This window comes from Pseudopodoces humilis, chromosome 4 (assembly GCF_049639895.1).
Source record: "Pseudopodoces humilis isolate 2021_Gansu_Grassland_sample_001 chromosome 4, ASM4963989v1, whole genome shotgun sequence".
Taxonomy (NCBI): Eukaryota; Metazoa; Chordata; class Aves; order Passeriformes; family Paridae; genus Pseudopodoces; species Pseudopodoces humilis.
The window spans coordinates 60764395-60778356 of NC_142203.1; the positions used below are offsets into that span (position 1 = coordinate 60764395).

At 38.0% G+C, this 13962-nt stretch overlaps 1 protein-coding gene across 8 annotated transcripts in view; it reads left to right on the forward strand.

The window, feature by feature from the left end:
* ARL15 (ARF like GTPase 15) overlaps positions 1–13962 on the forward strand; it is a 292380-nt gene that overhangs the window by 91640 nt on the left and 186778 nt on the right. For all 8 annotated transcript variants that reach the window (XM_014259878.2, XM_014259879.2, XM_088054471.1 and 5 more), the window contains 2 exons: positions 6670–6814; positions 9620–9679. In XM_014259878.2, coding sequence (XP_014115353.1) covers positions 6670–6814; positions 9620–9679 — 205 coding nt within the window. The remainder of the gene's footprint in view (positions 1–6669; positions 6815–9619; positions 9680–13962) is intronic.

The following is a 13962-nucleotide window of genomic DNA, read 5'->3' on the forward strand; positions in this document are numbered from 1 at the left end:
GTGGCTTGTGAGAAGTCATCAAGTTCTTTCTTCTTAACTGTGTTTTCTCTAAGCCTTCTCTGTTGGTAGCTGAGTTATCAAATATGTTAAAACATTAATGTGTCTGTGTCATTTGTCTGTTTTTAGTGCTTGAGCCTGTGTCTTATGTCTTGTTCATCTGGGACTACAAGAGATGTTGAAAGTTTTTTTAAGGGTATTGCTTCTTTTGAGGTTCCAGAATCTGGCTTCTCTGAAATACCAAGAAGCTTTTTATAGGGGATAATAAACCAATGAATCCAAATGTATTTCTTCATGGTCAGAAGGAAAAATTTGAGATTCCTGCCCTAGACCATATGTTGCTGATTCGTCTCCTGTAATACAGGAGGATCTGTGTGCACCATGTGAAATTCAATAAGGTCAAGTGCAAGGTTCTGCACCTGGGGCAAGACAATCCCAAGCACCTCATGATGAGCAAAGAATAGGTTGTGAGCAGGCCTGCTGAGAAGAGCTTGAGTATGCTGGTGCGTGGATGACAGGCTGGACATGACCCAGCCATGAGCACTGAACTGCCCAGAAAGCCAAGTGTGTTCTGGGGTGCATCCAAAGGAATGTGGCCAGCAGGGCAGGGAAAGGGAATTGTGCTCTTCTCCTCTGCTCTGGTGAGACCCCCACTTGCTGCATCCAGCCCTGGGGTGCCCGGCACAGGAATGACATGGAGCTGTTGGAGTGGGTCCAGAAGAGGCCTGAGCACCTCTCTTACGAAGGCAGGATGAGAGAGCTGGGCTCACTCAGTCTGGAGAAGATGCTTCAAGAGATCTTATAGCACCTTCCAGCACCTGAAAAGAGCATCCAAGAAAGCTAGTGAGGGACTTTTGGCAAGGGCATGTGGTGATAGAACAAGGGGGACGGGTTATAAACTAAAAGAGGGTTGATTTTTATAAGGTGTTAGGAAGAAATTCTTTACTGTGGGGGTGGTGAGATCCTGAAGTAGACTGTCCAGAGAGTTGTGGTGATTCATCCTAGGAGGTATTGGATGGGGCTTTGAACAACCTGGTCTGGTGGAAGATGTCTCAGCTCCTGCCGGGGCAGCTGGACCTAGATGATATTTATGGTCCCTTCCAATCCAAACAATTCTATGATTCTGTTATTTCTGTGAGGTAGGATATCACCAGGACTGTTTGCTCTTTAAAACTGCCTCACTTCCTTGAGAAATGGTTTTCTTCTCTCCTTTTTTATATTACCCGTCCTTAATTCTTATACTTGTTGGTTTTTCTTCAGCACAGGCTGGTATAAAGTTGAAGAGGAGTAGATGCATGTGGAGAAGGAGTGCTTTTGGTTCCATCTGTGGGCTGGCCACTCACTCCTTAGCCAGGTTAAACTAGAGGATTGCTTTATCCTGTGTGAGGAATGGTGTAGCAGGTTAGGAGACCTTGAGCCTTCCAAGGGGTTTGGATTGTTACCCTGTGTTGGGGTGGAGGATCTTGAGTAGAGTGGTCACTACTTAATGACATTGTGGACAGTCAGAGAAGGCATCTAGTAATGATGCTGGGATTTTTATCTGTGCTGAACATCACTCAGGCTGGCAGTGGTTACATGCATCTACATTCATCTCTTTTGGTAGCCACAAAATAAACAGTAATCTTAGGTTTTGTCCTTACTACTGAAGTCACATAGAAAGTGAAGATGTCACAGAAGTCATATATATGGAGATGAACCCTGGGTTTTGTTTTTTTTTTTTTTTGTAGAGATGTAACCACCTGTACAGCAGTATGGATACTGAGGAGCCTGCAACTTCAGCTCACACTGTGAAATGCACTGAATTTTGTTGTACTTATTTAAAGTTAATATATTCGTACAGTTAATATTTAGTTTATTTATATATTCTTCACCTCCCCAGCCCCACACAGTGTATAATTTAATTCTGGTGCCTTGTGTGTTTTATTACTTGCATTCAATTATTCCACTGCTGTTCCCAGTTGTTTCATATCGTTAACATTATAATCGTCTGTCTTGTGTTTTTGTGTCGCCTCTTCACATTATCTCTTCAAGGTTTGAGGTTTCTTTGTGCTTGCATGATCTCAGACAACATCAGATCTATGGAACCTACTGTGTGCAAACATTACTTTTTTTGATAAACTTCTTGAGGTTTATCAACAGCTTCAGATGATTAACCAGTCCTCTGCATAAAAGTGTGTGCAAGTACTAGAAGTCTATTTGTTCAAAGGTACCTTAACTGAAAAATAAATTGTAAAAGGAGACCATATCCATAAGTATAACCAGGAGGGGGGAAGGGAGCAGAGTTAGGGCTGAGCTTTCAACCTTAATTCTGTATTTCAAGAGTTCTGAATGCTTGGTTTGTTAGCATTAGTGCTGCACTAACTTAGGGTATTTTTCCATGAGAGTGTGTGTGTTTAACCAACTAAGCATGAAATCCCTTGCTTCTGTTTGTCCCTATTAAATAGTGGCAACAAAAGAAACAGACAGGAGATGGGTCCAGAACAAAGCAGAAATAATGGAGTATTTCACCCCAAAAAGGAGAGTGAAACGAGAAGCACAATGAGTAGGCAAAGACAGACTCAACAGCTGGAGGCAGTTTAATGTGTTGTAGGGAGTACTAATTCAGGGACATTTGCTGCCCAGAGCTTCAATCTGTGATCTCTGATTGGCACATATATCAGAAGTGTTTTGCCATCCCTGCTATAAATACAATATGCTTTTCCCAGAAGAAATCTCCATAGGGCTTTAAGGGACACTGTCTAGGATTTTCAGCATAAATACTTGTCTGCCTAAAGCCCAGAATCATCTGGTTGGGTTAGAAATGTGTAAGGAGGAGTAGAACTGGCTAGCTTCTTCCCTTAACTCTTACAAAATGATTCTACATGCATGTGCAGCATTCATGCACACTGAAAAGTAAAAGGAAAGTAACAGTGCTGCTGAATATTGCAAAGATTTCTGCAGACTGCACCACCTATTACTCCCAGTTTCCTGGATAAATCCATCGTTGTTTTCAAAAACTGCTTAAATGCATACATTTTTGAAGGTATCTTATTGTTTTATTTTCAGTACTTAAAAATATGTTTGTTCATTAAAAAAATTAACTCCTGACTCTCCCTGCCTGCCTCTCTTTGGATGCCTATTTTCCCCACCTAGTGGCTATAGCTTTGAGTGTCATATTCTCAAAAAGTACAAAAGCTGACAATCTGAAACCTCATTTCCTTTATACTAAGTAAGGTCTTACCCTGATATGATGATATCAAAATAATGTTCCATTTTTGTTTCTAGTAGTGAGGTCTGAATACATGACTATATCCCAAGCAACCTTTCAGTCACTGTGCCAACTAGCTCTGCGTGACCCTGTATTTGCAGTAGTCCAATGTTTTCTTCTCTGTCCGCTCTGACAGTTCTTCTAAGAGTCACTGTTTGGTTTAGAGTTTGTTTCGTAATACCTAAAAGGCAGGATATTATTGTCCTTCGAGCAAATCAGGTTTGGGAATCAATGGAGGAGACTTCCAGGTCTATACATGTTAATTCAAGCTTTTTAATGCCTTTTGGGTTGCCTAAATGGAGTGGCCTATGCTGGTTTGGGAAAGTCAGTTGTGAATTGAGCAACTCTCTCAATGTTTTTGATATATTTGTGTTTTGGAGTTCTGGAATGATTTCTTTAGTTACTGATACACAGTTCATGCAGTTTTGTGGTTTCCAGAGTGCACTGTAATACGTGATGACATAAATAATGTGTAGTTCTAGTCCATGGTTATAAAATATTTCAGGATGCATTTCCTGTCTACATTAAAATGTATATAAGCTAAAAGATGCAATTCTATTTGAATGGTACGGGACTTCTGAATTTTCTACTCCCCACAGATACTGTGTAGCTACTAAATGTGGCTGCCACAGTTGTGATAATAAAGGTTTAGTCTCTATAATGGATACTTAATTTGCCCTAACTTTGTTAGGAAGCAGGTAACTTTAGGCTGCTGAGAGAACAGGAAGAGAGTGATCAGGGTGTTTGTATAGTGATATTTCCAGTGGGAAAGATGTTCATTGAGCTTGAGTAAGGAGGATTGCAAAACAAGTTTATAAAGTCTAAATCTGTTATTACAAGCATCCCCTTCAATGTGCTCTAGAATTTCTCATCTCAGCTGCTGTTAAGTGCTATACACAATAGCTTAAGTTTCACCAGCTTTTTGAAGCTAGAGTATTAAAAAAATGTTTTCACTACAACTAAACTGATTTAGTGAAGGAAATTAGCCTAGCAGAAGGACAAAGACATGAATACAGCAAAGGTAGGGGAGTCATATCAAATAAAATAGAAGGGTGGTCTAGAGGGAGCCATGTTCCTGTCTTCTAGGAGTCTGTCTGAAATGTTCATGCCTAACTGTGTAACAATGGGTAAGTGAGAGGGTGGTGAGTCTGCATGTGCTGCTTTGGAGATGCACTCTGACCTGGATTTTTGATCTTGTGTTTCATCCACAGCATATAAAGATTCTCCAGACTAAGTTAGACTTAAGGACTTCACAGTTGAGAGATCTTGAAGTTCACAAAACCTTCCTGACACCCACAGAGCCTCCATATATGCTCTGCAAAGAGCAGAAATTATCTTTCACAGAACTATATGTTATTAGATGTTGTCAGGGCCTGAGGGTCATGTCTGGTTGCATAAGAAGCAACACAGTGGCTGGACAGAGAAGTACAGCATTGCATCAGCTTGTCTATTCCTTTATATTTTTCAAAGTGACATCAAGAGGTTGTTGCAAAGATGCCATGATGACAGAGACAAATTTAATCCTTTTAAAGACTGTCTGTAGAGGGTCTGACACACAGCCTCAGGAGCTCTGGCAAGCTCTGAAGGATTTTATGTGGCCTTCAGCTTGATATCCATTAACTGGAAGCTCTGTTTAAGGGAGTTTATCTTGTTCAATGAACTCAGTTGGCCTTTCTCACTTAAGTACCACAGTAGAATGTTTGCTTTGGCTTTGTAGAACCTATGAGATAGGTACAAACCAGTAAGTAGAACATCAGTAAATAAAGCTAGAAGGCAAGTGTATTCCTTTAAGGTATGGAGACATACAAGGGCCAACTGTCTTAAATAAAATCTTGACAGATATTATTTTTAAAATCTGCTGCCTTTATTCAGCTTTAATATTATTGTACATATTCTTACTTCTCCTAAAATGTTTCCTTTCTCTCTTTTAAAAGGTGCTGAAGTAGTTTTGTAGCTTTCACTGAGTTTGTCTTTTGCTTCTTCAAATGAATAACTGTTTTGGCAGCAGGTGTAATAGCTTACCATCTATACTGAAAGAATCCAATTAAAGTTCTGCGTTGAGTGAGCCGTCCTTTTATAATCACATTCTCACTGGACGACTTGCTCACAGGATCAGACCCCACTGATTGTATTAGAGCCTAACTGATATCAGTGCAGTTTCTCTGCTCCTCCAGTAGCCCTCAGCGAGAAAACCTGGGCAGTTGTCAAGACAAAGTAGGTTAAGGTTGTAAAGACTGGATTTCTTTTCCTGCAATCAGTGCAGTGCAGACTTGTGGTTAAGATGGGAATAAAGAGCTGGGGCTGTGTAAAAACAGAATGTGTGAGAAAGGGCTGATTGCACAGACATGTTTTCCTTTGCTATTAGAGCAGATGTCGTCCGTTGATATAAAGGTGGCAGATACTGGGGAAAAGGTTATTTTATATGTATAAATATAAATATATAAAAAAATATATATTTATTTTTATATTTATATATATTGGGGTGGTGGAAGTCTGCCTTGGGAATTAGTGGGCAATTATGCTCTGTACATAAAATATAGACTTCCTAGCTTTCCTGGAATTGTATGCTTTTAAGTTTTTACATAAAAAGTTTCTAAGTTGCATATAAACAAAGAACTAAAGAACTTAACAAGGGCCTGAGGAATCTTTTGGATAAACTTGGCTACTTTGACAAAACTGTTTAAGTGAGCAGAACTGTGAAGTAGAGTTTGTGTAAGAGATTTTTTATTTGTTTACATCTGTTTACATTTGTTTACATTTGTTTACAATTAATTTATACTTCTCCAGGGGAAGAGAGAGATCTATCTGTTTTTCACTAGAGGTATGTCCAGCAAGATTGATTGATTGATTTACTTGCACGCTGTACCCTTTAACAGCTGTTGTTATGAGCAACAATTAATGACAAAACAATCCCAGAAAGGACATTAGTGGAGCAAGTGTCTCTGATTCTTTTCTCTGACAACAGGTAGAGCCTGGTCAGCAGCTGCTTAGGATTGGCTCTGATATTCACATGGTATTGCATGAAATTGGCACAGGAAGGAAACTTGTGCATAATCAGCTGCAAAGCTGTATAGGGCACATGCCTGTCTCGTGGTGTGAGCAGGTGTGCACTGTTTTGTGCAGTTTGTGAGCATTTGGGAAATGGATGTCATATTCCTCACACCAGCTTTTTGAGGTTTAGGTGAAAAGTTAAAATGTATGTTTGTTTTCTTATAAAGTTGGTCTAGATTTTGGTTGAGGTGGTCTTAGTCTATTAATTGTTTACTTAGTCAAAATAATAAGTTGGAATAATAATTTGCTTCTTACCAGTGCCTTTAAGTTTATAAACTTCCTTCTTAGAAGGTTAAATGAATAAACATTTGCAAAAAAGAAAAGTAACCTCTTCCTTTTGTTTTTGTTTTGTTTGTTTTGCCCTACCCTGGCAGTGTTTTAGAGCCCTTTGCTGCAAGGGACCGCCACCACCACGACCCGAGTATGACTTGGTTTGCATAGGCCTCTCTGGTTCTGGCAAGACAACTCTTCTGTCTCAGCTCTGCAGCGAAAGCCCGGAGAATATTGTGTCTACCACAGGTAGGATGCTGCCCTTATTCCATATTGTGCTGGAATGTTGCCCAAAGATGACTCCTGAAACACATAGCAAAGGCTGTAGAGGGCTTCAGCCTACTTAACTTGCTGTTGAAAGTAGCTAACGGATCACTTTGGAACTATCATTACTTTCTTTCAGTATTTGTTCATACATTGGGGAATATCCATGAAAACATACTGTTTGAAATATGTTAAAAGTCTAAACAGTGTGATCTAATGAAGCAGAACCATAACATACAGTAGCACTGTACTGTAGACATACATTAAAATACTTCTTCTCATTTTACTTTTGTTTTTTAAACAGTCTCACTATATATTGGAGAGAAAGGAGGAGAACCTGCTGTAAAATAGAATAGGACAGTGATGCTCTGAAACTAAAATTGGGATTTATTCCTGAACATACTTGGTCCACACTGCCTTGTGTTATCTGCTAGAAATCAAAAGAATAAATGTAATGGAAATACATTTTTTTGGTGATAATCCCAGCTTTTTAGATGAGCAACAGGCTTGTTTATGTAGTAAGGGAAGATTGTGATCAAAGAATCAATTTGCAGAAAGTTTCAGCAGTACTGAGAAGATATATAAAACAGACAGTGCAATCACAGATAAGAGGTATCGTAAGTCCAAAAAATTTGAATAGGCATGTTGTTAATGGTGAACCAGAATGCCTAATACTGAAAAGCATGTTTTGATTGAAAAGAACCCAAAACAAAACCAAGCAACCAACAAAAAACAAACAAAGAACAAAACAGCACCAGAAAAGCCAGAAACAAACATGTGAAGTAATAAGAGGGAATACCTGGCTGGAAAGTTCAGAAAGAGGGCAGATTAGGTCATGGAGGTTGAAGAAATCTGGTTCAGTGGCTGCAGCAGTTACTGAGGTTGATTTGCTGATGGAATGGATACTAAGTGTTGTGCAAGTACCTTATGTTTATAGTTACATGGCTTTGTACTGTAGCTGCGGTTCATGGGCTTGAATTCCATGATTGTGCCTTAGCAACCCTAACTGTTTTTCAGTGTATGTTTTCTTAATTTACAAGAACATAAGATTATTTAATACAACTGTAAGTAAAATGTAAAACAGATACAAGAACATAGTGTATTTATTAACCTGTGAATAATTAACCTGTGACCTCTATAGTGGTGTTACTGGCAATGTTAGAGAGATCTGACGGTTATGAGAAGGTGACTTAACTCAAAAAGTTAGAAGGAAATTGCAGAGTAATGAGCCATTTTTAAAAAAAATAAAAATATCCTTCTCTTGAGCTTTATCTCTGGGGTTAGAACAAATTATGCTTTAGCACTTTTGACCCTGAAAGAAATAGTAACAGCAATATAAATAGAGGTATAGAGCTATCAGAGGAAGTAATGAAAACACCATTAATTAAAAATTAAATTGATTTACTTTTTCTAGAGAGATGCAATAAAAATCATTATGTAATTAGGCAACTCGAGGAACACAGATCAACTGGAGAATACGAGTCAGGCAAACCAAAATTATGCATATGTAGGTTATTCAGCTTATAATTAATCTTCTTAAATGTGCCATATCAGACAATATTGTGGAGAATCCAAGAATACAAAGTGACAACTTCTCCACTCAGGTTTCAAACTATAATGTATATTTTTGCTTTTTTCATCAAAGCCACTCAGTCCATTCCATTTTTTATTTTTTTCTCAGAAGAGTTTAGGATTTCTTTTAAGACAACAGTGCCAAAAATATCAGATAATTATTCCCTTCAGATTTTCTTGTACTTTCCTCTATTGCACCTAGCACTGACCATAGTAGGAGTACTGTACCATCTTATTGGTCTAACTAGGGAGAAAAAAATATTGTTTCTTTTAAATGATAGCTAATAAATGTGAAGTGAAACGCATTTTCTCAAAACTTCTTTACTCAGTTCATAGGTATGTAATCACATTGAAACTACTTGTGCTAGGTGGAAATAAATTTAATGTCTGTCTGGATATTTTTTGCTGAAAGAGTGGACATAATTTTTCCTATATAAAGTGTTATGTGCACTTATATATGTGTATGCACTGAACATGAAAAATTTAGTGTATACTACATTGATATGGCTGGCAGCCTTTCACATTCTCTTGTCTATCTGAATTTTCAGTTAAGGGTAATGATCACATTTTGGTGGTGATTTTTTATTTGGTTGTTTTTTTAAAATTTTTCTTTCAGTTTTATGCAAAAATCAGGCTATTAGAGGATTTATAGATGTTTCCAGTGTGCTTATGACCATTTTAATGCATCCAACTAAGGTCTGTAGAAAGATCTTTCAGTTAATAACATTTATAGAAAGGAATAGGAATCCAAGTACAACCAAAACCTATGAAGTTTAAATGGAAGAATACAGTGATTTGAATTGCCTGTTGTCTTCAATGTCTCCTAAAATTTGCAGAATAATCACCTCATATTACTGGTAGTCTGGATTATCCACTTTAGCTCCAGATGCAGTGAAAGATGATTTTATAGAAGGATATTCTGTTAGATGGTCTGGATGGAAGTTTTGTGCTAAATTTTGTGTGCCAGGTACTTACAATTGAAAATTGCATTCCTTATCCTGATTTATTCTTGTCCTACTCCATGGAACTTGTCCAACTCCTACCCCCTTCCCATTCCCTTAAAACTGACTTTTTAAACACATTGAAACAGATTTCTTAGGCAAAATCCTGGTTCTTGATGGAAAAAGTTTTTTGGTTTTTTTTTCTGAATATATGCAATTGATTCCAAATGGCTCCTTTAACAAATAGCTTACAAATGCTCTTTATTTCTCTCCTCAGGTTTTAGTATCAAAGCAGTGCCATTCCAGAACGCAATTTTGAACGTGAAAGAACTTGGAGGTATGGCATTTATTCCTTTGTTTATAAAACATGCAATGTCTAAATCTCATTGTAACTGTCAGTTATTTTTAATTGGTAGTTATTTTAAATTTTAAAATGGTAGATTGGTACAGCTGGAGTTAAAAATCTCAGCTGATAAAGTTGAGAAAAGTTTTACAAATCCTGACCTCAGAAATAAAGAGTGAAAAGCAGGAGGAGTGGAAAGTGTGTGATGTGTCTCCTTAATGTAATTTCTTGGATTGCAGTGGTTAAATTATACAGAAATACAAACTGGACTGTAATTTTAGTATGGCTCATGTGGCTGCTCAAGGAAGTGTATGTTCCTTGTGTTTATTGTATGTATAAACTTTCACTTATGAGAACTGGCTCAGGTAACTATGTGAACATTTGTCAAAACCAATATATTTACTGCACCACTGGAAGTGTTGCAAAGGCAGCCAACTTATAATGAGTTATATTCTTTGAGAACTGTTCTCTTGTTGGATTTATTGGATTTTGGAGCAATAGTTGTTTTATGGTTGTAGGATTTTTTTAAAAGTTTCTATATTCAGGCAAGCTATTCGGCTCCCAATTCTGACTCTGAGTCTCAAGTGAGGTTGTTCATGACAAGGAAGAAAACACTCCCCTGATGAGAGTTCTTGTGAAGTCTAATGCTCTTCTAATTTAAAACCCACTTAGATCATCTTTATATTCTAGAATTTCTGTATGTCTTCTTTATTATTTATTATTAATATTGAGGATATTTATTAGATTTTTTAGCAAGCCTGTAACCTCTTTTAAATAATGTGTGGTAGAATTTGACTCAGTTCTTGAGGAAAGTTTCAGGAGATATAATTGCATGGTAGTTTTCTTACCTGAACTTGTTTCAAGAAAGTTTTGAGATAAGTACATGTGGAAGGCATGTTGTTTCCTCTTTATTACCACTGGTCCATGGATTTAAATATACATGTTCCTGTTTAAGCATGTATTTTGTAAAAAAAAAAAACAAACAAACAAACAAAAAAACCCCAGTAAATTTTCCTTCATAAAGGAGTCACTCCTTGGGGATAGTATAGATAGTGCTTGAGTGTGTTATGTGCATTATGTGCACTTAGTTGTAATGTCACTTTTTGGATTTTTTCAAAAATAGGGTGAATCATTTCCAGTCTAGTTTATATGTTCTGCTACCTAAGCTATATCAAATACATAATTTGTGTAGGTAAATACAATTCTTAATCAAGAACTGGATGTGTGTATTCTATAGCAGATACTTGTTAAAGTATCTCTTAACCATTTCTGATCATACGACTTTTATGCATGTATGTGTGTTTTGAGAAATCTTTTCTAAGTGAAGAGTCTTGGCTCATGATGAGAAGTATCCAGAATACTTGATTTGTTGTTTTCATCCATTTATCTCTTCTCAAAGACAGAAGGATTGTCACAATTTCTTACTGCACCTCTTATTTTCTTTTTCCTTTGACTATGGGTGTTTGTATGTTTGTATTTAAAAACTAAGTTAATTAAATAAAATACAGACATGTTTGCATGTATTTAAAATACGTAATCTGATTTCTTATATGAAATATTGCAGAAGAATGCTTGTTCTGTTACCTTTTCACTGTCTAGGTAAGAGAGCAAAAGCAAGATTCTAAAAGTTTGTTTTGTTCCAAAAGTTAGTGGTCACTAGTGGTGTTCCCCAGGACTCTTTTCGGGTCCCAGTTTTCTTTAATATCTTTATTGATGCTCCGGACAAGGGGATCAAGTGCATTCTCAGTTTACAGATGACACTGATTTGGGTGGGAGTGTTGATCTGCAGGAGGGATGAAGGCTCTGCAGAGGGCTCAGGACAGGCTGGATCAATGGGCTGAGGCCAATGGTGTGAGGTTCAACAAGGTCCAGTGCTGGGTCCTGCCCTTGGGTCACACCAACCCCAGGCAGTGCCACAGGCTGGGGCAGAGTGGCTGGAAAGGACCTGGGAGTGCTGGTGGCAGCAGCTGAACATGAGCCAGGCTGTGCCCAGGTGGCCAAGAAGGCCAATGGCATCCTGGCCTGGCTCAGCAATAGTGTGGCCAGCAGGAGCAGGGCAGGGATTGTCCCCCTGTCCTGGGCACTGGTGAGGCCACACCTGGAGTGCTGTGTCCAGTTCTGGGCCCTGACTGCAGGAAAGACACTGAGGGGCTGGAGTGAGTCCAGAGAAGGGTAGGGGAGCTGGGGCAGGGTCTGGAGCACAAGTGCTGTGAGGAGCAGCTGAGGAAACTCCTCAGCTGAAGGGGTGTTTAGTCTGGAGAAAAACAAGGTCAGAGGTGACCTTATCACTCTCCACAGCTGCCTGAAAGGAGGCTGTGGCCTGGTGGGGGGCACTCTCTTCTTCCTGTCAGCCAGAAACAGGATGAGAGGACATGGACTCAAGCTGCACCAGGGGAGTTTCAGGCTGGACATCAGGAAGAATTTCTTCATGAAAACAGTTGTTAAACATTGAAATGACTGCTGAGGGAGTCACCATCCCTGGAGGTGTTCAAGAAACAACTGGACGTGGCACTTAGTGCCATGATCTACTTTACAAGGTGGTGATAGGTCAAAGGTTGTACTTGATGATCTTAGAGGTCTTTTCCAACCTAAATCATTCTGTGATTCTCTAGTCAGCATTTAACCTTTTAGCTGAGAAACATATTCCTGTTTGATGAGGGTAAAACCTGAGATTTCTGGACTAGGCATGGTTTCTCTCCTGCTCCTATATGAAAATAAAACATTTCACATTTGTCATGCCAAGACATTACTGTTACATTTTATTTTGGAATTTCTGCTTCTGATGTTGAAGAGACGCCCTTGTTTTGCCTGATTGCTGCAGTTTTTTGTCTTATTCCTGGCTTTTGTTTTCAGTCATTATGCTATTTTTAAATAATTTCTCTTTACTGTGAAGGGCTTGGAAACTTGAGGGAAGGCATCTTTTCTTAACACCTACTTCTATTGTTACATGTTATTTACAAAGTGAAATTCTATATAGTTTTAATTTTTATTGCTTCTTTTTAGGCTTAAGTAACAAAAATCGTCATATGTTATCATACAGTAACATATTAACAGCCACTATTTAAAACACAGGAGAAGTTATACTGGTTAAGGTTCTTATATTCAGCAGCCAAGCATTTATGTGAAACAGATGCTGACTATGTAGCTATGTTTCTGTTTCGTTGAAGTACTACTCTTCCTTGAGGTCATAGATGGTGCTAGTTTTTACTGTGCTGGTTGTCTCCAAAGATGATAATGAAGCCAGGTTTTATTTCTTCGTTTCTACAGGGACTGTAAATTTTCAGGCAAAATATGTAGAACATAGTCTCTCTTCTTTAATCTGTTCAACGACTGATTATCTCTTCATCCTCTTTTAAGATTTAGGGACAGGGAGCAAAGTTTGTTGTGCTCTCTTTGAAGAAGTTTTTCTTTGAAGTGCATGATTCTAGAATATTAAAAATTGAACCAAATTTCTGGGTTTTTTAAATTGTTTTTGTTTCCTAAGACAGGAAATTGCAGTCCTAACAGAAAATAAAGGGTTTATCCAATTTGATAAATGGTAAATGTTTTGTTTAAAAACCTGGAATTTGATCCTGAGAGCTTTCAAATCTAACATTGTGTTTTCTTGAATTACTTGAAAAGACAGTCTTGCTTTATTTGATGACAAAGTTGAACTGCCTGGTCTCTAAGTTGCTATTTTGCTATACCAGTAATTCCTTCCTTATCCCCAAGAAGCTAAAAAACTTACTGTTTTTTCCCCCCCCAAAATTTGGTCTATAAGATAATATGTATAATTTAAATTAACATGGAGATGTGCCATGCCCTAGTCCACATTCTTTCAGAATGTTCCAGGACAGTTGGAAATATCTGTCTTTACTATGAGACTCCGCTGAGTAATGGTATGGAAAGAAACTACAGTTGTGGTGATTTCCTCTTATGGTGCAGTAATTTTTTGTGGGAGCTAAGGATGACACTGTGTGTGATGAACATAGAGAAGAGTGGAAGAAGACTGTGGAAATCAGACAGATGATAATGTTTGTTGTTCAGAAGATTCTACAGTGTTTGGCTGAAAAAATTCTGGGATGCTGAAAGCTGAGGTTGGTTCTCAAGGTAGCTAATTGAGGTGTAAAGGCAATAAGATGCTTTTTCTTTTGTTCTAACAAATTTCAACCTGGAGACACAAAGGCTGAAAGCGCCATTTATTTCCTGTGTTTTTCAGTTATTTGCAGTTGTAATGCTATCAAAACAGAATATAAAGTTGTGGTTTAAATATTTATTCAGGCCTATATCAAGATTTA